We start from the raw sequence: 26,783 nt of genomic DNA on the forward strand, positions 1-26,783 counted from the left end.
CCTGTCTGGATACAAATTAATTATTTTAACACTGATTCCAAGTGGGTTAACAAGTGGATGATTATTTCTCGGGAACACAACCTCTCAAGCTACTGTTTCCACTTTAGTTCACGATGTAATTGTGCAATTTTATCCAATGCTACACACTTTTATAGAATAAATAGAAATAGACGTGTCACACCTTCTAATTTTACGTGCGAGTTTAATCCTGCGTTATTGTTTTCGTTTAACGTATCAGCCAGTACCGGCTGTCAAACTGTACTTGTGCATTACTCCGAAATACATCATAAATTGCAAATTATGCAGAAGTAAAGCGTCTAGTTTGCTGCTAAAAGAAATTTCTAAGTTATCCATAGATGCTATAGCGGCTGCAGATTATAGTTGCGTTATAAAACGAGATCTTCCGTCTACCGCTGCATCTTCACAGGAAAACGGCTCCAAAACAATTTTGAATTGAAGTGTCAAATGAATTTAACTGTGTATCATAATGGAGGAGATACTAAAACGGGTAAATAAGTATACTGCTCCAAATATTACAGAATTATTGGAATTAATACAAGAGAGTGGATTGAGAGAGAACACAACTACAGAGCAAGAACAACATCTTAAAGGTATATATTTTTCTGAAATTATTCCTTCAATTCATTCATTTAATATCTTCTGAAATCTAACTTTTTAGAGCAGGAGCAAAATATCAATGAGTTGCACACCAAAATCACTATTTTGAAACAACAATTGAGTGTTCAAAAAAAAGTTCTTGAATCTAAATCAGAGGATTTAAGAAAACAAAAGGAACTTCTTGTAAGCAATTTTATTCTGATTTTTATTAGCTTATGCTTTTACTGTATTTTAACTGCCTTTCTTAATACTAAATCATCTTGTTTTTAGAAACAACTGGAAATAGAAAAATGCAATTTAGTTGAAGAAAATTTGATGTTGGAAGCCAAGAAAAATAAAATGGAAACAGTCCAGCCTAGTTTACGAGATATACATACAATAGAAACGGGAAGGTATGTTGAATTTTGTATATAGTATTACTTTATATATTATCTCGTTACCAAATAATATTATTTCAGGAGAAAATTGGACTTGTATAAAGAATTAACTGGAATTCGTTGGGATTTCACAGCTTTAAAACAAAATGTAAAAGGATGTATCCTTTTTATTTATTACTCCATATTTTTTATATTGTTTTAATATTCTTTAGTAGTAATTTCCTTACACCACTACTTAGATATAAATAATAAAAAGAATTATGTGCATTCTTTTTGTTACAATCTAAATGAAGGAGAAAAACATATTTGTGATCTTCTTTGGAATGAAATTTCTATATCCACTGGATGTGCTTCATTGGAGGAGCAGAGTTCAAAGGAGAATCCAGTACCAAATTAACAATCATCATACAGACATGATTTGGAATATAGTTTATTATATACAATATTTTACATTATACTGATAATTTGAACAAATATAGGTTTAAATCATTTTAATTCTGTGTATATTCAATCACATTAGAAAGAATATGAAAATCTTTTTGGAAATGTAAAACTCAAGTCTTGTGTATTCTAATATTTCTTAACATTGTTAGACTTTGATTTATGAGAAAATAAACCAAAACTACACAAAGTAACATAACAGTTACTGTTGATATAGTGCAAAAGAGTACGCAGCATAAAATGACAGTACCTATTATCAGCAAAATACCTGAAAAAGTAAGTGTAATTAACTTTTAAAAATCTATAATATCAATGAAACTGATGTTAGAGCTACAGTGCTATTGTTATAAACTTCACCTTCAACAAGAATAAACCCAGCAAAAGTAAAGGTGATTGTTGTGATTGCAAAAACAATGAAGATAAACAATGGTATGACCAGGACTACTAACGCTGCTACACAACCAATCAGATATAGAGGATTAGATATTATAAGTGTCATTAGACGATCCAGATTTTCAGAGACAGCTGCATCCTTCATAATCATCCTGTACTTATGTGTTCCTGCTTTCCCTATATATAAAAGAATGACAAGCTCATTACCTATAAATGGATGACACTTTTAATCAACGTCTTACACAGTATTTGTATTTTCCTACAAGATTGATCTTTCGACCAAACTTGTGAATCCAAACTCCCAGTCACTTGTGCTTCCTAGAAATTCGTTAATAATCCACCAATAATAAACTCATCATTAATCGCGAAATTTGCGAAAACGTACTTACCACCATTCTCTCCAGCTTATTTATAACGCTTTTCAAATTGATATATTAGTGTTTTGCATCATGTTTAACAAAGCTTACTCATCACCACTCGTTCAAAATCTTGACATGCTTTCTAAAAGTTTATTGTCATCTGACAGAAAGGGACGATTCTTGGTAAGTTTTTCCACATCGCACATACAAAACAATAAATATCCAGTTAAATTTGTAAACCTATGAGTTTCATATCTATATTAGTGTAATAAATCGAAGACAAAATGAAGCAAACTGTTGACTACGGAGGAGCCACAAGCAGAGAGTGAGATAGAGAAAAAGAGAGAAGACTAGAGACGTTTCATAACTTTCGGAGTTAACCTAACCAGGGATAAGTGGATAACCAGGTTTTGCACCATGTTAGCTCTGGTACGTCTCCGGCGTTTGGAAGCCCTGAGGAAGACTCTCACAATTTCTATAAGTAAAAACAATCTCGTACGAACCATAACCACATCGCCAAAGAAAAATGAGACATCCGTACCTACTACCAATACCTGTGAGCCTCCTAAGAAGTTCTGGGTGAGCTACGGCTTCGACTACAGCGATGAGAACATTGATAAGCATGGCATGCACTCCTTGTTCTTCCTCGTGGTCTCTGTAGTATTCTGTGGAGGCTTTGTGTTCATGGCATATCAACCTGATGCTGGTTTACGCAATTGGGCACAACGGGAAGCTTACCTAGAGTTACGTCGACGAGAGGAGCTAGGATTACCACCTATTGATCCAAATCTTATCGATCCTGCTTTAGTAAAACTTCCCAGCGATGAGGAACTTGGCGATACAGATATCATCATCTGAATGATATTTATTTAAACTACTATGTAGTGTGTAAGCCCCTATCCTTTGTATGCGTCTTATAGTTCTATGTAACATACACTGCAATGTACGTTTTTGTACAATAAAATGTTTGTGGTTCTATCATTTGTTGAAACACTACAACTTAGCAAGTATTTAGAATAAACGAATACTAAATAAATCAGTGCTCGTGATAAAATTGAGTGTTTTTATCATTGAGTATCTATGTACTGTATAACTCCATTTACTTACATAATTAGACTATTCTGCAGTACAATTTTATGGAGAATAATAATATATCAATCAATGTAGTAGAGATTACATGTTGGACGTGGTAAGCAAAGATACATAAATTTACCAATGCAAATAATGGAATACTATAATCATTGTGGTTTATAGAAGCGATACTCTTATGATTTCATGTACAATTTATTTATACATCATTGATAAATTAGTCTCTTATCCCAGGTAATAGGGAGAGGGCAGGGATATACCAATACAATGAGTAGAAGGCGAGGTTATTGCGAGGATGCTGAGGTGTTTGGAGATGCCGGCAACTGATGCAGAGGTGGCGGATGCGAATTCTGATGCTGTGGCATGGTCGGATAAAACGTGGGATTCTGCGGTAAACTTGCACTGACTGTTATAGGTGGCATTCCTGGCAGTGAGATTGGAGTAGTCACCACGTGAGGTTGATATTCGCTGGGAATGCCACCCATGATTGATGCGTTCGGCTGCGACACCGGATTTCCCCCAGGCAGTGTCGCTACGCTCACAGGCAATGGTGGTAATGGTGGATTGGTCGGCATACCAGGAATGTTTGGAGTATTTTGATACCCAGGAGACTGGCTAGTAGCTAAAAGAAAAGAAAATGAAATTCTAGTTCCTGTAACTCACTAGCAAAACACATTAGGTCTATTTTTAAGTAATACCTTTATGAGAAACGTTAGAGGGCTTTACGTAGCAATATTCAAATGTCTTACCATGAGGGAAATTAATGTTGGATTGTGCAGAAAATAGATGAGTTGCTGAATTTGTAGTAGGTAATGCTCCAGCTATCGCTGGATCCAATTGAGGCACTGCATTGGTAGTAGCAATTGAAATAGGTATTGGAGCTGGAACTGGAGACTGAATATTCTGTGGTGCTGTAGTTATAATACTATCCTTTGCCGTGGATTCCGAAACAGCTACTGAAACATAACTTGGGGGCATGGAATATCCAGTTGGTACATTTGTTACTAGATTACTTCCAGTACTGGTTGCAGGTTGTGCTTGTGTGGTGATGGTCTTAGCATTGCTCTGTAAGAAATTAAATTTAGGCATCGATGGAAATTTGATAAATAGTTATAGTAAATAAAAGTGTACCAGGTAGCTGTTTGGCTTAGCCTCTGGAATACTCCTGATAGGTATTCTATGTAGGTAACCATAGCCTATTCCACAGCCCAAACTGCAATATAATTTCTTCGATTAGAATCATGTGAGTACTATAAAGGAATAAAGACATACCTTCCTTCTCCACCCCAGGTATTATTTGGGGTAATAGTGACTTCTCTACATGAATCATCATTAGTATTATAGACATAGAGCTTTAATGGTCGTGACTCATGAGTTTCAATTAAAGTAAAAAGATCTTCACTTTCGTGTAAAACTGAATCTGTACTAATGATATAATCAGTAAAAGATCTTAGTCCAGCCAGTTCAGCTGGTGAAGAAGGATGTACTTCCTGCAATATAAAATATTATGTTTATGGTCTTTCAGGTTTTAAAAAAATTTTAAAAACATAAAAATGAAGATACATACCAGAACATGCCAGACATTTTCGTTGGCTCCTTCAAACGAACAGAAACGTATGCTTACACCAAGCAGACCCTGCCCACCCCAGGTCATGCTAGGTACAATTACAGTCTGTCGAACAGACTGAGTCTTACTATTGTACACAGTAATTTGCAGGTCCTTATCCACGCCAGCCTTTAACAGCTCTTTCAAAGTGTCATTATCCTGATCCTTAATAAACATACATTACACTATAAAGCAGCACAAATTATTTCACATATAAGTTTTCATATTCAATATCAGCTTAACATAACGAAACTCTTAAAATCACCAGAGGTAGTCTTACCAGACGGATATTTCCAATAGCAACAATAAAATCGAAGAAAGCCTCAAGACCAGCCTTTTGCCCTGGTGATCCATCTTGGACCTAAGTGCCATTGAATTTGATTAAATATTCTTATCTGTAGAACTATTAATGTTTCAGAGAAGATAAAATAGGTTAGCAGGTTTGACAGCAGTACTCACCCGAAGTACATGGTAACCTTCGGTACCGCCTCCGGGTATTTCTACGCTGTGGGAAGATCCCATTGTAATGTACAACGAACTAACTCGTTCTAATCGTATGCATGAAGAATAATAACCAACGAGAATCAGTCGACAGACTTTCAAACAGTAAAATTACGTGGCACGAAGTTTTGTGCTATTAATTTCATGATTATTTGATGCTGTGGATTTTGATGGAATGATATCATCGCCGTCTGTTAGGAAAATCGTCAGACCAGTCAAGGAACGTATAAATAGATCTTACCATCATTGGATATCTCTGTATGCTAAATGCTTGTTTTTTATGTGTGTCAGAGAAATGTGTACTCCTGTATATTATTTATTAACAAAAAGTGAATGACTTGTAAAGAAAAATCATTGTTTAATAAGTGTAAATGTATCAGGAGTTATTCTTTATACATTTTTGTTGCGTGACAAACGACAACGGCGGCAGTAGGTAACAACTCTGTTTTTCATTATTGCCGATTAAGCATGAAAAATGATTTTATTGTAATAGAGCTTCCTTTCTGATATTGTATAATCCTAGCTCTGTTGTCACCGCAAAGTTACTATTATTATTAATCTGTAGTGCTTTTGTCTAACCTACAAATTTTACAGCAGATGGAGGTATGTACTTTCATAGATTTTTCTTTAATATTATAAAGCATTCGAAAATATGGAACGTAGGGACAAAATGTACGTCTGCTAAATTAGAAGCATATACTTTTACGCGAAACTATATAATTCAAAGTCTCGGATCAGTTAGACAGGTTACATAGTTCGACGAGGAATAGGAATATTCTTACAGCCATCTTGTGGACAACTAAGAATTTGAAAATCTCACTTTTAATCGTAGTTTATTGCTATAAAAAATCCAGATTGCAATGATCAAAAGTTTTGTAGTATATAGCATTTCGTACATTCAGGACCCCAGTTCCAACTAGTGCTAAATAGATAAAGAAAGAAAAAGGGCGCTAGATAGCGTAAAAGAAGAGTGGAATTTTTGCCGCATGTCCAGTACTGATGGCAGGGTCGCGTTGCCATGCCACTATCGATTTTCAGGATGCAGGGCGTGGAAATCGCATGTATATTCGAAGTCTAGTATTCAGCAAACGCATTTAGTGCCGCGATGTTTCTCCACGCACACGCCATGACCTCAATCTCGCCGAATTAGTTTAATGATAACCCGGAGTGTCGGCTTCCTGGACGCAATGTCAAGTGTCGTGTCCAGGCATGCGAAACACACCGGTTCGGTTTTCGCGCTGTTGCTCGCTTCAGGACGCCTTTGCACCTCCGGAGCAAAGACGATTTCGTCGGGTGCATGGATTGCAGTTGCCGTTGCATCCGCAGCAGGTTTTTGGTTGGCTGGTCCTAGCTGGAGTAGCTGCAGGAACATTTCTTGTGATCCTACCACGACTGCCATTTCCACTACGGACTCATCTTCTCCCAGTGATCATAGTTGCTCTGGTTCTCCATGTGATAACACATCTCTTCGCTCTCCTACTGGATCCAGCAGATCCCAGAGTACGGGCTCGGCCTCGTGCCCAAGTGGTTCCAGAATTTGATCGTACCAAGCATCTTCACGTCATTGAGAACGGTCGTTGTCATTTGTGCAACATTACTGCCACTGAGAAGCGCACCAAGCATTGCAGTGTGTGCAACAAGTGCGTTACAAAATTTGATCATCATTGCAAGTGGTTGAATAACTGCATTGGGGGTAGAAATTATTTAGCCTTCATTGGCTGTCTAGTTTCAGCAATTATTGCATCCTTTATTGTACTCTGCATCTCCCTTGCTGAGCTCGTGATACATGTAAGTTACAAGGAATTGTACAACATCACCATGGACAATGTTACTCTGCCAGTACCACCTGCTGGACCTGGTTCGCTGGTAGTCATATCTGTTGTTGGAATCTTGTCTGCTATTGCAGCAGTACTGCTTATACATCTGTGCTTTTTTCATGGATATATTGCTTGCCTAGGCCTTACTACGTATGAATATGTACGCAGTAAAAGTGAGAGAAATGCAGTCAATGCTTTAAATGCAAACACAGCTTCCTCCACACCTATCACGTGTTCTTCATTCTGCAAGGATAATACAGACTTACCAGTCCAATATCATTTTTGCAAGTCTGCACCAGAGCGCTGCCCTGAGACTGAAACAAGAAACATTTATGTCTGTTCTACGCATCAAAGTTCCACAGATTCTAATGACACAATCAAAGAGCGTAGGAACTTCCACTTATATTTTTCATATGAGAGTCGTGCCAGTGAGACCTCCATCGAGCTCTCATCTAGAACATCAATCCTAGAGGAGCCAGTGCGCAGTCCGCAGCCACGTATAGAATTCAAACCGTCCACACCATCCCCTGTATCCTGTTGTTTCTCTATCATCAGTGGCTCCAGCAACTCTACCAATACCGGTGATCGCCAGTCAAGGAAACGCCTAGATGAGAATGACAGGGTCAAGACTAAGTCATCTCGTTGCAACGCGATGAGACGCATCAGGACGTTTCTACGTATGAAATTAAGGAAAAACGCTAGACATAGGTCGTCTCTAAATTCTGACCCTGGTCGGAATACACGTAAAAACCGTGTCAATCCATTAAGCAGCCCCAGTGAAGATCCCAAGGAGAAGGAAGATCCTGTGCGCTGCATCTCTATGACTCCGTCCCCTACCAGAGAAGAATCTTTGGTTCAGACGAGGCCACCAGTTAAGCTTCCACCTTTGACTCTACCCACCAGGCATCGCAAACATGTGGGAACTGCCTCGGCCATGTCCTTGACAATACCTTTAGCTGGTACCAAACGTGGACAGCCTCTTCGAGTACGTAGAGGCAGCTTCCACAAGAGACCAAGATTCAAGATTGGTGCTCACATTACGCAATCCGCCCAACTCTCGCCGATCCCAGAATCTGAACTCTCTAAACCTGCTTCGCCGAGGTCACCGCCCCAGATAAATAATCACTTTACATTTCCACCGTGTATTACCGAATCGACGGATAATGCACGTAGCCAGAGTGCCGGTACGGCTGTGACCTGAAGCTCTTACAGGAAATGTCTTTTGCTGACGTTTAATATGAAAATTGAATTGAGAATCTCTGGAAATTTGTATACAGGGTGAAACTGCGGTACTCTAGTCGCATTTGATGTATTTATTAAATATTGATAATCCCGTCCGTTATTTTTCGCCCTGTGCACTATTGGTGCATTAGGACGCAAAGTTGATACGTTAATGCCACAGACATCCTAACACAGACACACTTATATATATACGATACATTATATATATGTATATTTCACCGAATTTTTCTATATACAAAACCTTGTATTCATTTGCGAAAAAAATAAATAGAATTCTCTGTTGAAAAAATCCTTATTGTCTTTATTACTTATTCTTGTTACCTCAAGTCAGTTGTATTTTTTTTCCATAAATTTAAGTTCACCCAGGTACCTTCGGCACTACCAGTCTGTGCCAGGGTGAGACATTACTTCCTTTTCACGCAACCGTATCTATTCAATTTTGTTGTCCTGGTCTTTCGACAAGCCACGCAAGACTATTATAAGAGGTACCTATCATTATAAATTACTGTTATTTTCTCAGGCAATGAGTGTCGAACTCGATAACCAGAATTCCGAGGATCCCGGAAGTCCTCCAATGAAGAATATTGATATATGGAAAGACATCTTAAACTCAGCGAAGTTCATCGTCGCCCCTATGGTCGACGCCAGCGAATTACCTTGGAGACTTTTATGTCGTAGACATGGAGCACAGCTTTGTTATACACCGATGCTTCATTCGTCGGTTTTTTGTCGGGATCCAAAATACCGGAAGGAGGCCTTAGTCAGTACTCCAGAGGATCGTCCCCTTATAGTTCAGGTTAATGAATATTCGTTTTGTTGATTAATACTTGTAATTCAGTAAATTACAATTAAACCTGACCTATTTCAGTTTTGTGGGAATGATCCTGATATTCTATTGGAAGCGGCCTTACTAGCTGAAGGACATTGTGATGCTATCGATATCAATATTGGATGCCCTCAGGCCATTGCGAAAAGAGGACATTATGGTGCCTTTTTACAGGACGACTGGGATCTTCTTCGACGAATAGGTACATTAGGTACTTTAGTGTAGATTAGAATAACATTTTAATATAAAGATTTTTTCAGTTTCCACCTTGAGCGGAAAACTGAAAATACCCTTGACATGTAAGCTTAGAGTATTTCCGGAAATTGATAAGACAGTCCGATACGCATTGATGCTTCAGAATGCAGGAGCATCTCTTTTGACAATTCATGGTAGAACACGAGAGCAGAAAGGACCTCTTACTGGTTTAGCATCCTGGAAACATATTCGTGCAGTCAGGTCATTATCTTGTAATTGCAAGGGTACAATTATTTCGTTGATTTAGTCCTGGAGTCTACAAGATATGATTTCTTCAGGGAGGCTGTCAAAATCCCGGTATTTGCCAACGGGAATATTCAGTGCGTTCAAGACATAGAACACTGTATCCAGGAGACTGGAGTGCAGGGTGTGATGACTGCCGAAGGAAATCTTTATAATCCATTTATCTTTGAGGGAAGATATCCTCCTAGTTGGGAACCAGCAGAGGAATATTTGGACTTGGTGGAACGTCATCCGGCTCCTTCTTCTTACATACGTGGACATCTTTTTAAACTCTTTCAACACACGTACGTTTATCCACACTAGTGAACTTTAGCTTACTTGAGCTCGCTTCTAACCGAAGAGTAGACTTTGTTTAGCAGAGAACCAAGAGGAGAGGGCAATCCTGGCCAGAAATTCTACAATGGAGTCCTTCAGGCATGTTGTCCAGGCGGTTAAGAATCGTTATTTACCATATCACGAGGGTCGACTTTCTTGGAGGAAACGAAATGATGATGACCAAATGGAATCATCTTTAGATTACAATCTTACTCTGCCACCATGGTTGTGTCAGCCCTATGTCAGGGACTCACCTCAGGAACACTTGAATAAAGTAGAAGCCAAAAGAATGGAGCTGGTAAGCATCTCTTGATCTTGAATCTGAATTAACAGATTGAATCGTAGTTATCCATGATTTTTATCATTTAGGAATCTAATGGGGAAGATAAAAGAAAATTTCAAGATGAAGAAGGCAACGAAGTTTCCCATAAACGTCTTAAAAAACTTAGACGAATTGCTCGCAGACCAAATAGATCTTTATCTATGAAACGTAGATCTGATCTTTGTACTGCTTGTCCAAATCCATTGGTCAGTATAAAATATTGTTTTCGTTTTTCTATTTTGTATTTATAATAAAGATTTTTTCAAAAATTTTTCAGGGATTTAAATGCGAATACAAACTTTGCCGGCAGTGCTGCAGAAATAAATGCTTCAAGGAAAATCTGGATTGTCCTGGACATAGAAATCTTACAAAGACAAGACGTCAAATGGCAATTGAGTTTGCCGCGCAAAGAGATGACAATAAAGAAGTGATATGACAATGATAGTAATATAAAATGATTCAAATAAAATATGTACATAAGATAAATCGGCTGTTGTATCTCTTTTACATCTAGTATGTACAGATAGGATTGATTAATGTATAACTACAATATTTAATTCCAAAGTATTTTTTTTATGTACAAGTAAGATATTTTACAAAGTCATTTAACTAATTGTCTAACCGGCTGAATTCATGATTCCAACCATTTCTACTATCGCTTACGGATGTAAGGAGCGACATAATGGAAGTCTGACAGGGCTCTCAACATTTCAATATCAGTTTCAAATTGACTTTTGAATACTAGCTAGCTACTCTGAACATGATGGAATAGATTTAGCATTGAATTATCTTCTCGTTCAGGAAGTGGCTTATCTTTTCCTGCTGTGCTCCAATATTTTTTACTCAACAGTAACATTAACATTAGAGCTGGTAAATGAACCAGAGAGAATCGGAAGAGTTTCCGGGAGGTAGCGCTATCTGATTGCTTATTAAATTGCCATGCTAAAAAGAAACGATTTCTTGAGATTAATAGAGGAATTTATTGTACGCATAATATGTGTTATTAAAATAAATAATAATTTACCCAGGTATAGGAAGTAAGCATTTAATGGCGTAGAAGCTACTGCAAACCACCAGTTTGTTACATCCAATACTGGTGCTAAATAGGACAAACCCATTAATACAGCAGTGTAACGAAGTGCTGTCCTTCGACATAGTCCAGGATTGGTAACGGCCATCATGCGGTAACCAGCTCTTGAGTAGTCAGGTCGAAGATTCCACGATAAAGCATTGAAGTGTGGAAATTGCCAGGCATACAGCATTCCTGACATTATCCAGGCACCTGGATCAGCAATGCTTCCGGCACAACCAGCCCAGCCCATTAGTGGAGGTATTGCTCCCACTGAAAATGAAGTTAGTTTAAGATAATAATATATGTTACATAAGTTCTTGGAGAAGAGGATGTAGTGAGTGTGTAATTACCTATGGAACCAACCCAAGTATTTAAAATACTGACTCGTTTCATTGGTGTATAAATTAACGTGTAGAGTATTAAATTTGCAGCTCCAAGAGCTGCCGTTAAACCATTTACTTCAAAGTAAAGTGTGGAGAGACCAGCTGCACCAGATATTGCTGCAAAAGCCACAGCGTGGACTGGTCTGTGAATATTGATTTACCAATTTATTTTAAAAACCTTAAACTTTAATTCTATTCTTAGCAACATCAATCAGAATTTAATGTAGAACTCTCTATCTTACGTAAGATGACCACGGACTAGTACTCGATTCTTTGTACGAGACATTTGCGCATCGAAAGGAACTTCGAAGAACTGATTAATGGAATTGGCTGTGGCCGATACTAATCCAGTACCTAGTGAACACATTACAAATGTATATGGATCGAATGGGGCTGGTGCCAGAGCATATCCACCCATTGTAGTAATAACTACCAGAGCTGTAAAAAGATTAATAACTGTAAAAATATTTCTTATACTTGATACACTCAAATAATCTACATACAAGTCAGTCTGATTTTAGATAGCATTAAACAATGCTTGTGAAGCTTGGTGGTTTCAACTTTCATTTGTTGCCATTCTGGCTCTGGAGCAATTTCTTTGGTTTGCTTCCTTCTTTTATCATTCTCTATTATCTTTGACTTTTCTACAATTTCCTTGCAAGGTATTATTACTGTTGGATTTACAATGAATGTTTGTAATCCGCTTTTTTCCGACACACTCAAGTAAGGTTGCTCTTGAAGTTGCACAGCTTTTGGAACAGCTCTTGCTCCACTCGCTGCATACTGATGAAACATTAAATATTCATTACAAATCTTTATGTATGAATTTATAGTCATTTCAGACATAGTCAATGACAGAATTGATAATTAAGAATATCACGTGTATTATATGACCAAGCATGGTGTGGCAGATGTAAAAGTATAAAACTCTCAGAAACACATACCTTGACAGTCAATAATTTGAATACTGAGAGACATGGCAAGTGACGACAAATCCTCGAAGAGTGTAAAATAAATAACATGTTACTGAAATATAACTAATAACTTCAACAGCCGTTCCCTTGCATCCTGAAAGCAATAATCTCTCAAAAGCTTACGCATAACCTCCATGACTAAATATTTGTTTGAATGAGCCTAAGTGAAACTGACAAAATTAGTATATTTCTGGGGAAAGAAGCTTACATTTTTCATAGACTTTGGTTGATATTTTGAGTTTGATATTGCATAATACCAATTCGCCTTGGCGAAGTTCCTCCCTGTCACAACTTAAAAGCAGAAGAGAATTGCACAGTGGCTAGAAGAGGCATTAAACACAGAAACTTAAGAAAAGCTGCGTTCAAAAATATATTTTGTTTAACAAAAGCTTCACAAAATTAGTCTAATAACGTTCCACCTCGCTCTTTCAATTCCACATAAATGAATTCCATAAATTTTAATTAATGGCGTCTTGATTTATTAAAATACTAGAATATTCCATTACATCTTTTCACAACCTCTCAAAAAGAAATGATTTTAAATGTCTCATTATTCTTGCACAAGTTTCCTATCTCGAATGATCTAATTCCAGTTCTTACTTCGTGGTCACCACATTCGGTGTCGACCCATCGATAGGGGAGTATTCGGTTCAATTCGGTTGGACGGTCAGCTGTGCTTGAGTTTTACCGATGATCAGTGTCATTGATAATAAGTCGATGTTTGTGCTTAATGACAATCGGATCCACAAGGAATGACAGAAGGCACAAGTAATATATTTAAAAGTGAATTAGAAATTAGATATGTGTTGTGTAACTCTGGCTGTGTTGATTTTGAAAGAGAAGTAAGTTCCCTCTTGCAAGTTCTAATGGTCTTGGATATATCCCAGTGTCAGCTGAGAGAGCACAGATTGTGTCTAAAGAAGACACTGATGTCAATAAATTGACTGAAAAAGAAACCAATATGACAGAAAGTCTAGTCAATGAGTGGCTTGCAGACTGTGCAGATCTTTCTGCAACAGAGTTGCGTACATTGGCCAGCAGTGTCACGCAAGATAATGAAATCATTAGGGCACTGTATGTTCTGTTAGAGGAACGCAGTAAATATAGCCAGGTATAGAGATAATCATGTATATCATCATTTCCAGAAAATTTATTTGAGTCTGAAATATGTTTTTCTATTTTTTAGCTTGTTGATACAGTTTGCAATCAATTATTTGGGTTTTACCGGTCTAGAGAGATTGAATTACAGAGGTTTACATTACAGTTTCTCCCTACTCTCATCTATATTTATTTGAACTCTGTTGCTCATGGTGATATCAAGGTAAACTTAAATATTACATAAATATGTTGATTTCATCTAATAGATATCTGCTGGTTCCAGGGTTGCAGAACTGTGGAAACGCTCTTGATAGGCCTATACAATTTGGAAGTAGTAGATAAATCTGGTAATCCTACATCTGTGTCCTTTAGATTACCATCTTTGGCTATGCCTTCAATATATCATGAGGTAGCTCTTTCGAGATACAATGAATATCTTGGAAACATGACATATTTATATTCTGTAACTTTCAGCCAATGACATTAGCTCCAGCATCTCTCACAGAGAGTGCAGTTCGTCGTTTTGAAGAGTGCAACACAAAGCTTGTCAGTTGGGGACCATTACAACAAGTTGAAACTTTGAATGCCCAAAATCGTTTGAAAGTCATGACTGCTCTTTTATTTGTGTACAATCAACAGCTTGGCTACATGGATAAGTCTGCCTTGGAGCAACTATGTAAAGTTGCAACCAAGTGAGTACATTCACATATTACAAAATTAAGCGTCAATTTAATCCCGAAGGCATAACATATTTTACTCCAAGCGAATGACAAGTAAAAGAGAACCTAGGTGGGGCAGGTTAAAGATCATCAAATAATCTACAATTACGTGCACTTTGATTAACATAATTATATGTTTTAACACAGGCTTGTGACGCAAGGATTTATGAAACCAGGCCATCATCAACGATCGTCCTATGGCAGTGAATCTAGCTTCGTACCAAGACTGTTACCACGCATTCCAGTCTCCACACAATTTCTTCTAGAGTTTCTTCATGCTATTTATTTTGCTATGTATGCATTTTTACATATAATTATAATATTATACTTAATAGCGTATTCAAAGTTATTAAACTAATTTCACCTTAAAGGTACAACGAATGCTGGTACATAGCAAACCAAGCAGTGGATGATATTCACACAAGAGCGTGCTACGAAGGATATCCTGATGTTATGCTAGTTACAAACGCTATTAGAAATTCTAGCAGCTCCAGTTCTTCTGGTAATTCTCTTGATATATTTAGCGTTAACATAAAATTTTTAAACATCTTATTTAGTTGGTATTATATATTTTAGGTCAACCGCCGGGAGACGTACCTATGGGTATTAGTGTTGCCTTATCTCCAGCTACGGCAACGGTGACGGTGTCCAAGTCAATGATAACGAATGCCTCTTTCCGCACGAAGAAATTACCAGGTGAGTACGACAGATAATAACCAGTAAAGGATAATGATGCATAATTCATTCCTCCTTGCACGACGTTGGAATTTGAACAATATAAGATGAAATTTCCAACATCGTTCAGTACTAATATTATATTTAATTAGTTCTATTGATCTGTTAGTGCTAGCTAATAGTTAATGTTAAATTTATTAATGTATTCCTCCTACGTTAATGATTCTAAATACTATTAAGTAAATTCTGTGGGTTGACCGGTGTCTGTCACTAGACGACCTGGACGCAAATATGTTTCCCACGAACGAGTCAAAAAGCTCTCCCTACCAACAACAGCCACAACAACAGACGTCATCAACACCTACCCCAACACCTTCGAAACAGCAGCGGGCCTGGCCCTGGCGACAGTCCCGTCAGAATTCCTTGGAGGAAGAAGATCCTGGACGTGCCAGTAAGGCCAGTTCCAATTCCTCCAGAGACAATTCTAGGCGCGAAAGCGTATCAAGTCAGATCCAAAACCAGGCTTCGCCAGCAAAATCATCTCCTAAGAGATCCAAGGAGAAAAAGGATCAGGATAAGAAGGATCAGGATTTCAGGAGTCAATCTCCTAAGTCGAATTCCGTAGCAGAATCGAAAACGAGTGCTGGTGCGCGTCTCTTTCGCGTCCTGGAGGAACAGGCCCTCGGCGAGATCCTCACTGTTGACGGAAACGATTCCTATGCGGTCAGGCCAGTCAGCTTGTGCGGTAGTTCTACTCTACCCAGCATATGGTACCGTGACGATAGCTCGAACTATACTCGAATCACTATAAATCACGAATCCATAAAAATTTAGACAAAATTGAACTAGCTATCTCTACTAGCTGCTCCGCTGGACCACACTGCTAGCTCGCTCGTTCATCTCGCAATAGTACTTGGCTGCAACACGACATTCACAGAGATCGCCTACGCTAGCATATTCTATTTTAAAGGCTTCCTTACAGATGCTCCCGGGGTCACGAAACGCACGTGCAAGCTGCACTTCGATCAGGAAAGCTCGACGGGCTGAATGCACTGGCCGGATGCACCGCACTTTTGTCGGATGCACCGCAGTCCAAGTACTTTTAAGCTCAATGCAATATCCAATAGATAATCTATATATCACATAGTCAGAAAGCAACATTACAAAGTGTTCTGATACAATTTTACATACCTTCTTTTCTCGTTTGTCCAGATGATATTCCCATCCAAGTGGCGAAGGAAGACGCGACAGGGGAAGGCAAAGGTAACCTCGTATCTATAACAGAAGAACAGGAATCTGCGGATCCAAGTCGAGCAGGATCGGTACGTCAAACGAAGGACCCTAAGGCGACGTCGAAGATAGGAAACTTTCCAGGATTGGGTAAGAAGCCTAAGGAAAAGGAAAGTAAGTCCGCGAAGAATGGATACGTCACGTCCGGTGATAAAGAAAAGAAAGCAGGCTCGCAAGCTTCTTCGAAGGAGAACATCAAAGGTAGTCGATCCATGCTGAACAGCGATCAGCCATCCTCGACACCGTCGGCGTCAGTGGTGCTAGAACTCATAGACGGCGTTAGTACTAACAATACTACAGGAGTCAACGGCGCCAGAAAAAAGGCTGTCGTCGATTCAAATTCCGTTGTGGTGGATTCCAGCACGGCACTCCTAGAAGGTGAGAGACTTGCTCTCACCGCTGAGACCAACGACGGCACCCTGGAGACTTCTATTACTTTGAGAACGCACAATGAGTCTGAGCCCCTCGCGTCTTCCGTGCAAGTTAGTTCGGTTTAAGGCAGCAGAATTGTTGATAAATTATCATCCCTCTGATAATCCTAACGTTCAGATGGATGCAAATAAGAACAAAAATGTGGAGTGATTTTTCCCACCTCTATTAACTGATTAGGATCTCGTGAGACCGAACAAAATTTTTATTATCGTGTTGGTTGGCCTTTTATCTTCCCCAAAATTGTTATCTTTTTTTGCTCAACATTCAATTCCCGAGATACGTAATCATCTTGGACTCTTATCGGAATTCTCTTTAATCTGAACTCCCTTAAGATATCACTGCCACCAGTCTGAAATTGGATTTGGTAAAGGTTCTGTGTTTCCACCGGGTTAAATCTCGTTGAACTTCAAGACCAAGAGGTCAAGAATATCAGTTATACGAATGACCACAACTCGTCGTACGGATCGATCCAGAGATAATCTATTGATACTGCTCTGTCCTTCATTAAATGGATACTATTGTTGTTACACTGAGCAACCATTACACAAATGCAATACACGTTACACTGTCTCGCCCGAAACGAAAGAAAGCGAGAATTATTACAAACGAGTTATATCGTCCATGTATACATCCTCGTATAAATGTTGTACATTTCTCTGTTAGCCATTGTAGCTATTCTGTCGGGTTTCTACGACTGTTCGAATTGTATTAATATGTATATAATGATAAGGGACACAAAGGACATTGATAGACACTGCTGTAGATTTAATTGTGACAGGACCCGACGTCTTTCTTCGAGAGAAAAATTGGATCTCGAAGAGCAACGAACGTAATTAAAAGTTCGTTTATGGATCTCGTGAATTTAAATGAATCTTTGACATTACGTACTTCGCTCGTTCTATTAACTAAGACTTTTTTTTTCTTCGAACCAAGTAAAAAAAAAGGGCCCAGTCATGATATACGGGACCTTTGAAAATCCAATGTACCGTAGTTTTATAATTGTTTGGTGCCTGGCCTCTGTTACTATACGTATATAAAAGCATGTACAATGGTATACATACGCATATACATAATGTAAAGATGTAAAAATACTGTTAACGACGTACGGTTAAGCAATAAATTATTGTAATCTATTAGAACGTCTGGCAAAACGTCTTACTTGATATATACCTTTCCCTGGAAAGATCCAATTACTACAAGAGGGTCTATGTATAAAAACACTTTATTATTCACAAATATTTAACTTCTCACAGATTTCGTATTGTCGCGATAACCGTAACAATAATCATAATAAAATAAGTGATAAGCGATGCACGTGGATGCTGATGCGAAATTTCAACAGATTTTACAATAGACACTTTCATGATAACTAACGTAATAAACATTTATTCGTGAGTAATATATCCCGTTACTGGAATTTACACATCTCGACAGAATATGAAATGCAACTCTTAAAACAACAAATTAATTTGCCACAAATTAATGAAATCCACTGTGTAGGTCGATGCGAACTTTACCTTCTAAGTTATCACGTTAAACGAATAAAAGGTCAAAGAAAGAAAATTTCGTTACCTTGACATTATGCCACATGTGCACTTATACAAACAACTAGACCTTCACTCTTGGGCTAATTAAAATTTAAAATTGATTAAACATTTTTTTCTATAATAAATTAATTACACGAAACAGTCACCTCGACGCAATACGAGTTCGAGACAAGGAATTTATGGCGTGATGTAATATTTCTATAAAAATCAAATCCATTTAATAGAGCTGACACAGTGCACGTAGATTCTATATACTAAAAGCTATTGCCAGAGTTTTTGTCGAACACATTTGGAACTTTGTCAAAGAAACAGGAGAAAGAGAACGGAGAAGTGAAGAATAAAAAGAGAAAGAACAGGAACAGGAATCACTAATGAAAAGTTCAACGTAAACGTTAAGTAAACGAAGAAAGTAAATAATAATTACAATTAATATACTGCTAATAATAATAATAGTAACAGTATAAATTATTCAATACACTAAATTATTTACATTACTACTTATCAAGACTCGTGCATGGATAGTACAAATTGCCTCACAATTATACATGACCAACAGAGGTATTTATTATGGCCGATTATTTACACCGTTCGACTAGAAAACTGTTCTCGTATTATTCTTGACATTTTGAAATACGACAGATCGGGGCTTATGCATGCGTGTATACATTTATGCTTTCATATGATAATAATAGCGAATCAGAGTTTGTTAATAAATCAAAATAAGAGTCAATCCACAAGTAAGATATTCGATGAAGTTTAGATGACTCGTTTACATTGACAGCTGATAGGCAGGTGGCTTGTGGAAGATAGACTTTGCTCATGGACAGACTATATATTTTGTATGTTTGAAAAGTTATTTTGAAAAGTATTCTGCAAGGCTGTAGAATTTTTTTATTATTGCCCACACGATCAATTCTCGTGGTTCGATGAGATCACGGGAGCCTTTATTTAATTCACTGTCCAGTGAAAATATTAGCTACGTTAAACGCTGCCCACATAGTGACACAGTAGTTCTAATCGTCTAAATTAAGTTCTAATCTATTTATGTAATTGTTCTCTTAACTAGAGTTATCCCAAGCACGCACGCAGATGCATAAGGCAATGTTTAGGGAGTGGGTGTGTAAAAAAGAATAAGAAAAAAAAAGGGTAAGAGAAAGAAAGCGAATGAAAATAATAAGAAACATAGAATGGAATTCGCGACTTTACTCGAGCGATTAATTATAACGCGTACCTGAGGTAGGCCTATATTCGGCATAATTAAATAATTCGTGACAATTAAAGATTTAGAAGCATTCTGACACGAAGGATAATCTTTTATCCGTTAATTCATCGAAGGTGACTCTGTCGTGGACGATTTTATCAAACTTTCTGAATGGTGATAATTTTAGAAAATAGAAATGTCTATTTGGTTACTTGAAAAATAACGGTGGTTTCTGTATAATCCTCTTCGTATAATCCGTACTTGATCTTATCTGTTATTTCTAAATCGATAGATGCTTCGCTACAATTTCAATAATAATGCCTAATTTGCCTTTGCGTAATCGACTTGAATTGAACTGATATGACGGACAGAGACTTACCCATCTCATATTAGATATTAATTCCTGATCAAAGATAAAATCTTGATATTACATGGTCCAGATAGGTGTGTCCTGCCATTTCGTCATTGTCAGGATTTACATCCGTTCCTGTCAAACGGTTCATCGTTGCGAACTCTGTGCAACGATAATAAACTCTCGTACTCCACGCATTGTCGCGCATCAATTGCTTCTGTTTCACGAGAGTCTCGAGGGATCCTGTCGCGCCACTTTTACCCAGCCATCTTTTCCGGGAACAGCTGGACCGACCCCTATGCTCGTGGTAGGCGAAGTACCAACGAGGCCGCCGGCTCGTTGTCCTTTCATAATTTCCAATTGGCGTTTTAGGTTCCTGTACAATTTGACCAGTGACTCCTGTAATAAATCGTTCAAGATCATTAGTATTGATGCAGTATTCAGAAAGTATTAGGACTGTTTAAATGTTTTAATAATCTTTTATAGGAACCTTCTCGTCCTCGAGTTTACGCAATTCTTGTTGCTGTCTGAGGCTGTCTACGCTCAGATTCTTCAGCATCTCGTTCTTGTGCTGTCCTAGGAGGACTATCTCTGTCTGGACCTTCAGATATTCCTGAGCTAATTGTTTGTGCTCCTCGAAGATCTCTCTTGATTGTGGACAAGTGTAATCCGGAGTGATTGGTCTCAACTCAGCATCCAGTAATCGGTAGACGTTATCCAAATCTTCACTCGTGGTGCTGCTACCTGTAATAATTAAATAAATACCATCCTGGTTTATTTATAATAATATAAGCTGCGTTGTAACATATAATTCATAATAAACTTGGGATTGATTAGAAAAGCCATACAGTATTGCTTAGACACCAGTGTCTAATGTCACAGATACACACATTGAGACTTCACAGAATGCATTCGTCAACGACATCTTAACTTGTCCTTACAACACTTTTAATTACAATCAATTATGATCAATCAATTTTCTATAGAAAAGTTAGGACGCTTTTAAACTAACTAGAGCTCCACGTTTATAACGAATTTTTGTAAATTGGCTCGGTGCATGATAGCAACGATACCGTTGCCGTTTGGCCAGCCATGGATCTCGTTGGAGGTTCCCGGATGCTAGTTGCATATTGCTTTGTCGTAGCGATTATATGTATATAATCAAGGTCATGAGAACACGTCATAGATTGCAGACGGCACTGCTTTTACGACTTTCCACGAGTAAGACCACTAATATCCTCCATGTCTTCCTTGGCACTAATAAATCTTCGTATCCTATTTAAAGCAATAATTCAAAGACCACGTAAATCCTCAGTAAAGTACAAAGGGAACTGTCTCGGGTCATTAAAATAATAATAGTCTCTATAGTACTCTGAATTCGAATACTAACGCAATAGTATCCAGCAACACTTGAGTGTCTCCGTGCTGACGATGCTGGGATAGTCGTCGCACATGTCGCGGTCGTCACGCCGGTTTCTACTAGTAAGAAGGCGTCAAAGAGAGCCAAACTTTTCCTCTCTAACCGCAGAGGTTCCTCCAGGTGTTCAGCAGATCCGTACCTCAGAAGAGGAAGTGCAGTTCTTGCCACACGAGGTGATTTTCTATGAATCGATGGAGTGTGAAAAACAGTTTATACCAAAGTCGTCCCTATATCTGGTGCTGGTAGATAGGACGCGCCAAAGACTTCTAAGTAGGTCTGTTATGGTATTACGAGTTGAATAACAATTGGAGGATTTACGCATCTCAACACTGATTGGAAGAGTAGCGCGACTATCCTGGCGTGGCTCTAGAGGACTCTTTCTCCCAGTAGTTGCTCCTCCATGGGCAGTCGACTTGATACTAAACAAATGTGTAGCTATATCGGGGAGGCTGACTCAGCCACACCTGCTAAATGCTCTACACATATCTCCTCCTTCACTCTCGTCTCAGCACTACTGCGCGACGGCAACGGCGACAACGAGGACAACAACGAAGACGACGACTACGGCGCTCGATCACCCTTGCTCGAAGAAACTACCAACCACGGGGTAGTGGTATTAGAGTACGTAGCTGTACACCGAGCCAAAAAAGAAAACGCGCCCGCGCCCTGATTCATCCCCAAGAATTTCGCGATTTTTTTCTGCTTTTGCTGCGCTTCGAGGCACGTCGAAATAAGTCGCACGCCCGCTCGATTAGTCGCCGAGTAAATTTAGTAGAGACTCGAAAAACCGGCTGTCGACAATCTTCCGCTTCTTCATTCAGATTACCGGAAGGAAGTGGATTTAGATTATTGTTATCTCTTCGATCTTCTTTCAGAGCCAGTTCCGCTTCTTGTTGCCTTGATGAGATAGAAGCGTCTTCCGTCAGTCTACTGCGTTTACACCTTCGTTTGGTACTGTTCTGTACTGTTCCTTGTAGATGAAGCGGGTGGAGGATCCAGGAATTCCATGTCAAGATGTCCTCCGATCGTACACAGTATCAGTTTCTAAGATCATAGATAGTACTATCAAAAACGTATCAGAGATAATAGAGATTGACAAGTATGGCTGCACGAAAATAAAAGTAGCAAGAAAGTACGACCTGGTCGACATTAACGGCACTTTACTTTTATTTTAGCAGCCTCTGAATCACACGTGGTACGCGGCACCTTCTTAAACGTTATGATATCATGAGATGGGATTCTTCTTAATATATATAGTAACACAGCGCTACCCGATGAACCATAGTGGATTATAAGGCTGATATATAAGTAAATAAGTATAGTGAATACTTATAAGTGGTGATAGAATAGTATTACACTGTCCTACTAAAGGATCGAAAATGGTCTGAGAATTTTCTAGGATGAAAAATGGATTTCACTTTAGAAATTAAAGCGAAGACCGTGTAGTTATTCAGTTGACAGATCCGTCTCGCGTGTACCTAAGGCACCGACGTGATTCAAGATGAGTCAGCACGGCTTGGTATTCCGGGCTGAGAATATACTCGGTACTCGGAACTGCGCGAGCTCCTGGCTATCCTCGTTGTGCGAGTATATTATATCGCTCTGGGAGAATCCCTCACTTGGGAACGTGTCGATTGGACCGATGAGTCGCTATTGGATGTTGGATTTATATATCTTTGTTATTCTTAGTCATCCATGAGGAGACTAGATAGTCGGAGAGTCAATGTATATCACAAAGGACACGTGACATTCTTCGCACCAAGTTGAAGAGAAAAAATAAGCCTGTCATATGTATACTGTATACTGAACGTAGTAATTAATCGGTAACGTGTATCGTATAAATAGACTACACAGATCCTCAAGTGTAACTTCGTGCCAGCCAGCGCGGGCAGACAGTTTGGTGTCAGCCATGCGACGTTCCTTTTTCCTTCAAGTACTTTGGCCATCGCAGAGTCTAGGAATTACAACTCTTCCAAGGATATTTCTGGTTCCCAGGAAGTCCAGGTTACCGTGACAGATCTGGGGAAAATGGGATCACTATATTCATAGTTGATCCTTGGTCCGGTTCCTTATGCTCCATTGTGTCATCGTTGAACCTGGTGACATTTTCAGTGACGCATTGACTGTTGATGAGATTTTGCGGATGCGTTTCGCACGCCAAACACACAAGTTGGACAGCTTGCGAGCTTAGCTGTCGCGAAAGCATCTTTGCACACGCCTTTTTACAGCGTTGGAGATGCTCCAAAGAAGCCAGGAACAATGCCACCGAATTCATAGGCCTAACGTATGACACATACGTTAGGCCTTCGCAGGCGTGCAAATAGGTCGCGCAGCTAGCGCACCACGAGTGTCTCAGTGGGTAGACATCTGGGGTCCAGCCTCACTCACTTCTCCCTACTCCTCTATTCATTTCTACAAACCTCCCGGTTACTACTAACTCCTATTTATACACCCGGGTGTGCGTCCACGCGTAAATGCAGTGGCGACGCGCACTGCAAGCTACACGTACGTCAGTGCAAGTTATTTCCTTCACGTCGAAATGGAGTGGCATTCGAATTACAATGCCGGTAATTCTTTACCGGTGTGATCTCATATCATTACCATCGTATCAGACAAGCGGCTATCATTAACTTGTATCCGAATGGAATAATCACCAAAGAAATTATGGAGGACCGAAGTACATAGAGATGGATTGATTTCTCAATCACTCACCTTGTATACCTTTGTTTGTTTTTGGAACCATTTTATCCAGACCTGCCATATTCCGGATTTCCCAGGATGAATTGGTTGAGCCAAATTCCCAGGCATTCTAGAATGGTAATAAAAAGAGGGAACCGGATGTAATGAATCCAATTCGCTTCATGGGTAGATAACATCTTAGGTATACGTACAGGATCGCATTCGACGTGGAGTGGTGCGAAATCGAAACTACGTTGTGGTAACGCTTGCCTACCGCATTGTGCTGTTGGAGATGCTCTCGGTGGTCTTTGTGTGTTTTCCTCAACTTTGTCCTGGTGTCGTAAACTGGCAGAGAGTCCTGAACCACTTTGCAGTCCAAGGAACTGTGTGCCAGCTTGATTTAACTTGGGAGTAAGGTAGCCTGTGGACCCACGGGGTTCGCTGATTGATCCTGGTGAATGAGGTTGATCCTTTGTTTCCATTTTTGATACGTTGTTTCTATCCTGTGTTGGAGTTGTAGGTGTAGGCGTCTGATTGCTACCGTTAGATACGGAGCCGTTCAATCGGGAATCCAAGGTACTCGGCATGTCCAACGTATCACTGGGATCTTGTTCTTCATCCGTCTCACTACCTGGAGCAGCAGCGTGTAAGTGTTTCGTTTGCCGTAACGTTGATACGCTAAATAAATCGTTCGGTGACACTTGAGGCGTCGCGACGCAAACGAACACGGGATTTGTAATGGGGAGTACGACTGTACATACTTAGGGAGTACTCTACAGGATCCAGATGGCCGCCGAAAAACTCGAAAAGGGTAGTCATTACCCTGACGACCTCATCCATCGAAGGTCGCTCTTCAGGCACTTTCTTCCAGCATCTAAATCCAGTGAACATATTTAATTATTGTAAATATAATTTTTACTTTAGATCGAATGGGTCTAGAACTACGAGAATGATCTACCTGATCATTAGGTCTTCTATAGGTTTTGGACATCCATCCATCAGAGGAGGTCGTTGTCCCATGTGCACTGCCCACATAATCCGGTACGCGGAACCGCCTATGTCGTCAAATGGTTTCCGTCGCGACAAGATCTCCCAGAGGATGACACCCCAACTAAAGACATCGCACTTTTCCGTGTAACGGGAGCCTTCGAATACTTCCGGGGCCATCCAGGCGGCAGAACCCTTGTTATTGGTCATGTAAGTATTTAGATCGCAGGCCGTACCGAAGTCGCATATTTTAAGGGTTTGCCCGCCGAGGATTAACAGTAGATTGGGAGGTTTCAGATCCCTATAAAGCGTTCGAACGTTCAGTAGATTTCCTGTGGCGGATGTGAATACCGTCAAGATGAATACCAAGGGACAAACTATTCGTCTTTTAGTTTTAGCAAGGATTGATCAATGATTTTATAGAATTATAATGTAAGTAAACTTTATATGATACCGACCTGTGAATTAATGGCTTCGGCTTCATATTGTGAAGATACGCAACCCCTCGTGCACATTGTAGAGCCCAACTCATGGCATGTCCAGCCGTGTAGTGAGGTTGTGGATTGCAATGGAGAACTACAACAGCATGCTTACTATTTCTAGCAATTCCCACGTGCTACCACGTACAAAAAGAATCTGATCCTTGATCAAAATCACCCAAAGGATTGAGACTCGATTCACCAAGTAACGTACCATTGTACAGTGATCCACCCTCAGCATACTCCATCACCAGGCATACAGGATTCTTTGTACAAGCACCATACAGCTTTACAATGTTGGGATGTATTACACGAGACAGTTGACGCACCTCCACGGTGAAGGCCTTCTTTTCACCCTCAGAGTTGATGTGTTTCACGGCGACGTATCGACCTCGCCAACGACCCTTCCATACCACTCCAAAGGATCCTTTACCCACCACCTAAGAATACAGTCCATGGATTTATGATTGAATTTATTTTAAATTCTTCTCGAGGTTATGTTCGCAACATTAATCCTGTTGCGGTTAGCAACTAAAATACAGAGTAAAAATATCAGAATGTGCTTTCGTACAATATTGAACAGTACGTGCGAAGAATAGTTGTGTAATGGCACAGTACAAGGCACGAAAAATGAGCTAGAAACATATTCATAACGTAAGATTCTCTGACGCAGATACAATCGGCAGATTACCTCTTCCGTTTCAATTTCATTGTAGTCGATTTCCTCGACGAACTGCTGCTGATGGCTGGTTCCCTCTTTGCTTGCCATCGCACACAGTCCACCTCACATTATTTCCAGGGCGCATTTACCCAGGCTACGCGAATTATCTGATAATATTTATTTGAGCTGGCTTCGAACTGTCTCGCCATTTGCCATTTTATCTGTTTCTCACCAAAGTGTTTGCTTGCGTTCTTCAGGTGCGGAGCTACGTGGGCGTTCGCACCAACTCCCACCGCCATTGGAGCAAGATACGTCGACCAACCAGAATTTCAATCGCCGCTTTGTAAGGCGCAACATTCGAATATTGCGACAGGAAAAGATTTTTTGGTGAAGGTAATAAGACAATATCA

General features: G+C 39.4%; 9 protein-coding genes and 1 long non-coding RNA gene across 15 annotated transcripts; 6 read left to right on the forward strand and 4 right to left on the reverse strand.

The window, feature by feature from the left end:
* Positions 1 to 204: 204 nt before the first annotated feature.
* On the forward strand, positions 205 to 1,490 carry LOC107267953. Its single transcript, XM_015740182.2, has 5 exons — positions 205 to 611; positions 680 to 801; positions 889 to 1,010; positions 1,077 to 1,153; positions 1,235 to 1,490. The coding sequence occupies exons 1-5, from the start codon at positions 488 to 490 to the stop codon at positions 1,390 to 1,392; spliced, it is 603 nt and encodes a 200-aa protein (XP_015595668.1). The 5' UTR covers positions 205 to 487; the 3' UTR covers positions 1,393 to 1,490.
* LOC107267954 lies at positions 1,410 to 2,432 on the reverse strand. Its single transcript, XM_015740183.2, has 4 exons — positions 2,219 to 2,432; positions 2,072 to 2,147; positions 1,794 to 2,006; positions 1,410 to 1,704 (listed from the first exon to the last, which is right to left on the reverse strand). The coding sequence occupies exons 1-4, from the start codon at positions 2,222 to 2,224 to the stop codon at positions 1,550 to 1,552; spliced, it is 450 nt and encodes a 149-aa protein (XP_015595669.1). The 5' UTR covers positions 2,225 to 2,432; the 3' UTR covers positions 1,410 to 1,549.
* Positions 2,234 to 3,184, forward strand: LOC107267955 (NADH dehydrogenase [ubiquinone] 1 beta subcomplex subunit 11, mitochondrial). The gene is made up of 2 exons (XM_015740185.2): positions 2,234 to 2,371; positions 2,453 to 3,184. Exon 2 carries the CDS (start codon positions 2,606 to 2,608, stop codon positions 3,044 to 3,046), a length of 441 nt encoding a protein of 146 aa, XP_015595671.1. The 5' UTR covers positions 2,234 to 2,371; positions 2,453 to 2,605; the 3' UTR covers positions 3,047 to 3,184.
* A 229-nt stretch (positions 3,185 to 3,413) lies between these two features.
* On the reverse strand, positions 3,414 to 5,568 carry LOC107267949 (Golgi reassembly-stacking protein 2). Its single transcript, XM_015740177.2, has 7 exons — positions 5,343 to 5,568; positions 5,164 to 5,244; positions 4,845 to 5,048; positions 4,550 to 4,767; positions 4,409 to 4,490; positions 4,027 to 4,342; positions 3,414 to 3,899 (listed from the first exon to the last, which is right to left on the reverse strand). The coding sequence occupies exons 1-7, from the start codon at positions 5,403 to 5,405 to the stop codon at positions 3,562 to 3,564; spliced, it is 1,302 nt and encodes a 433-aa protein (XP_015595663.1). The 5' UTR covers positions 5,406 to 5,568; the 3' UTR covers positions 3,414 to 3,561.
* Positions 5,569 to 5,854: 286 nt separating this feature from the next.
* LOC107267948 (tRNA-dihydrouridine(16/17) synthase [NAD(P)(+)]-like) lies at positions 5,855 to 10,890 on the forward strand. The gene is made up of 8 exons (XM_015740175.2): positions 5,855 to 5,987; positions 8,964 to 9,239; positions 9,312 to 9,471; positions 9,530 to 9,725; positions 9,803 to 10,051; positions 10,113 to 10,380; positions 10,452 to 10,610; positions 10,682 to 10,890. Exons 1-8 carry the CDS (start codon positions 5,982 to 5,984, stop codon positions 10,838 to 10,840), a joined length of 1,473 nt encoding a protein of 490 aa, XP_015595661.1. The 5' UTR covers positions 5,855 to 5,981; the 3' UTR covers positions 10,841 to 10,890.
* On the forward strand, positions 5,994 to 8,937 carry LOC107267946 (protein S-acyltransferase 18). The gene has a single exon (XM_015740172.2). The coding sequence runs from the start codon at positions 6,594 to 6,596 to the stop codon at positions 8,400 to 8,402; it is 1,809 nt and encodes a 602-aa protein (XP_015595658.1). The 5' UTR covers positions 5,994 to 6,593; the 3' UTR covers positions 8,403 to 8,937.
* A 47-nt stretch (positions 10,891 to 10,937) lies between the features above and the next one.
* Positions 10,938 to 13,196, reverse strand: LOC107267951 (protoheme IX farnesyltransferase, mitochondrial). Of its 2 annotated transcripts, XM_015740180.2 has the most exons (7): positions 13,042 to 13,195; positions 12,804 to 12,927; positions 12,363 to 12,642; positions 12,102 to 12,297; positions 11,827 to 12,002; positions 11,429 to 11,746; positions 10,938 to 11,346 (listed from the first exon to the last, which is right to left on the reverse strand). In XM_015740180.2, the coding sequence occupies exons 2-7, from the start codon at positions 12,879 to 12,881 to the stop codon at positions 11,150 to 11,152; spliced, it is 1,245 nt and encodes a 414-aa protein (XP_015595666.1). In that variant the 5' UTR covers positions 12,882 to 12,927; positions 13,042 to 13,195; the 3' UTR covers positions 10,938 to 11,149. The 2 variants fall into 2 exon arrangements, with proteins under 2 accessions (XP_015595666.1, XP_024941100.1); XM_025085332.1 differs by lacking the exon at positions 12,804 to 12,927 and having other exon boundaries at positions 11,027 to 11,346; positions 13,042 to 13,196.
* A 247-nt stretch (positions 13,197 to 13,443) lies between these two features.
* LOC107267947 (hyccin) lies at positions 13,444 to 18,183 on the forward strand. 2 transcript variants are annotated; one of them, XM_015740174.2, is made up of 9 exons: positions 13,444 to 13,944; positions 14,020 to 14,154; positions 14,215 to 14,340; positions 14,406 to 14,623; positions 14,798 to 14,944; positions 15,022 to 15,152; positions 15,227 to 15,346; positions 15,600 to 16,095; positions 16,538 to 16,667. In XM_015740174.2, coding segments are annotated over exons 1-9 (1,524 nt in total). In that variant the 5' UTR covers positions 13,444 to 13,794; the 3' UTR covers positions 16,539 to 16,667. The 2 variants fall into 2 exon arrangements, with proteins under 2 accessions (XP_015595660.1, XP_015595659.1); XM_015740173.2 differs by lacking the exon at positions 15,600 to 16,095 and having other exon boundaries at positions 13,456 to 13,944; positions 16,538 to 18,183.
* Positions 18,184 to 18,253: 70 nt separating this feature from the next.
* On the reverse strand, positions 18,254 to 26,481 carry LOC107267944 (mitogen-activated protein kinase kinase kinase 7). 3 transcript variants are annotated; one of them, XM_015740169.2, is made up of 9 exons: positions 26,404 to 26,481; positions 25,927 to 26,152; positions 25,692 to 25,809; positions 25,205 to 25,534; positions 25,008 to 25,120; positions 24,459 to 24,877; positions 24,289 to 24,376; positions 20,638 to 20,891; positions 18,254 to 20,546 (listed from the first exon to the last, which is right to left on the reverse strand). In XM_015740169.2, the coding sequence occupies exons 1-9, from the start codon at positions 26,479 to 26,481 to the stop codon at positions 20,370 to 20,372; spliced, it is 1,803 nt and encodes a 600-aa protein (XP_015595655.1). In that variant the 3' UTR covers positions 18,254 to 20,369. The 3 variants fall into 3 exon arrangements, with proteins under 3 accessions (XP_015595655.1, XP_015595654.1, XP_024941093.1); XM_015740168.1 differs by having other exon boundaries at positions 24,280 to 24,376; XM_025085325.1 differs by lacking the exon at positions 26,404 to 26,481 and having other exon boundaries at positions 24,280 to 24,376; positions 25,692 to 25,849; positions 25,927 to 26,087.
* Positions 24,758 to 26,760, forward strand: LOC112494394. Of its 2 annotated transcripts, none has more exons than XR_003059778.1 (5): positions 24,758 to 24,892; positions 25,012 to 25,148; positions 25,227 to 25,443; positions 25,531 to 25,665; positions 26,631 to 26,760. It is a non-coding gene; the product is annotated as an uncharacterized LOC112494394 (long non-coding RNA). The 2 variants fall into 2 exon arrangements; XR_003059777.1 differs by lacking the exon at positions 26,631 to 26,760 and adding an exon at positions 25,837 to 25,978.
* Positions 26,761 to 26,783: the final 23 nt, after the last annotated feature.

This window comes from Cephus cinctus, unplaced genomic scaffold (assembly GCF_000341935.2).
Source record: "Cephus cinctus unplaced genomic scaffold, Ccin1 Ccin1_scaffold0462, whole genome shotgun sequence".
In the NCBI taxonomy this organism is placed as follows: domain Eukaryota; kingdom Metazoa; phylum Arthropoda; class Insecta; order Hymenoptera; family Cephidae; genus Cephus; species Cephus cinctus.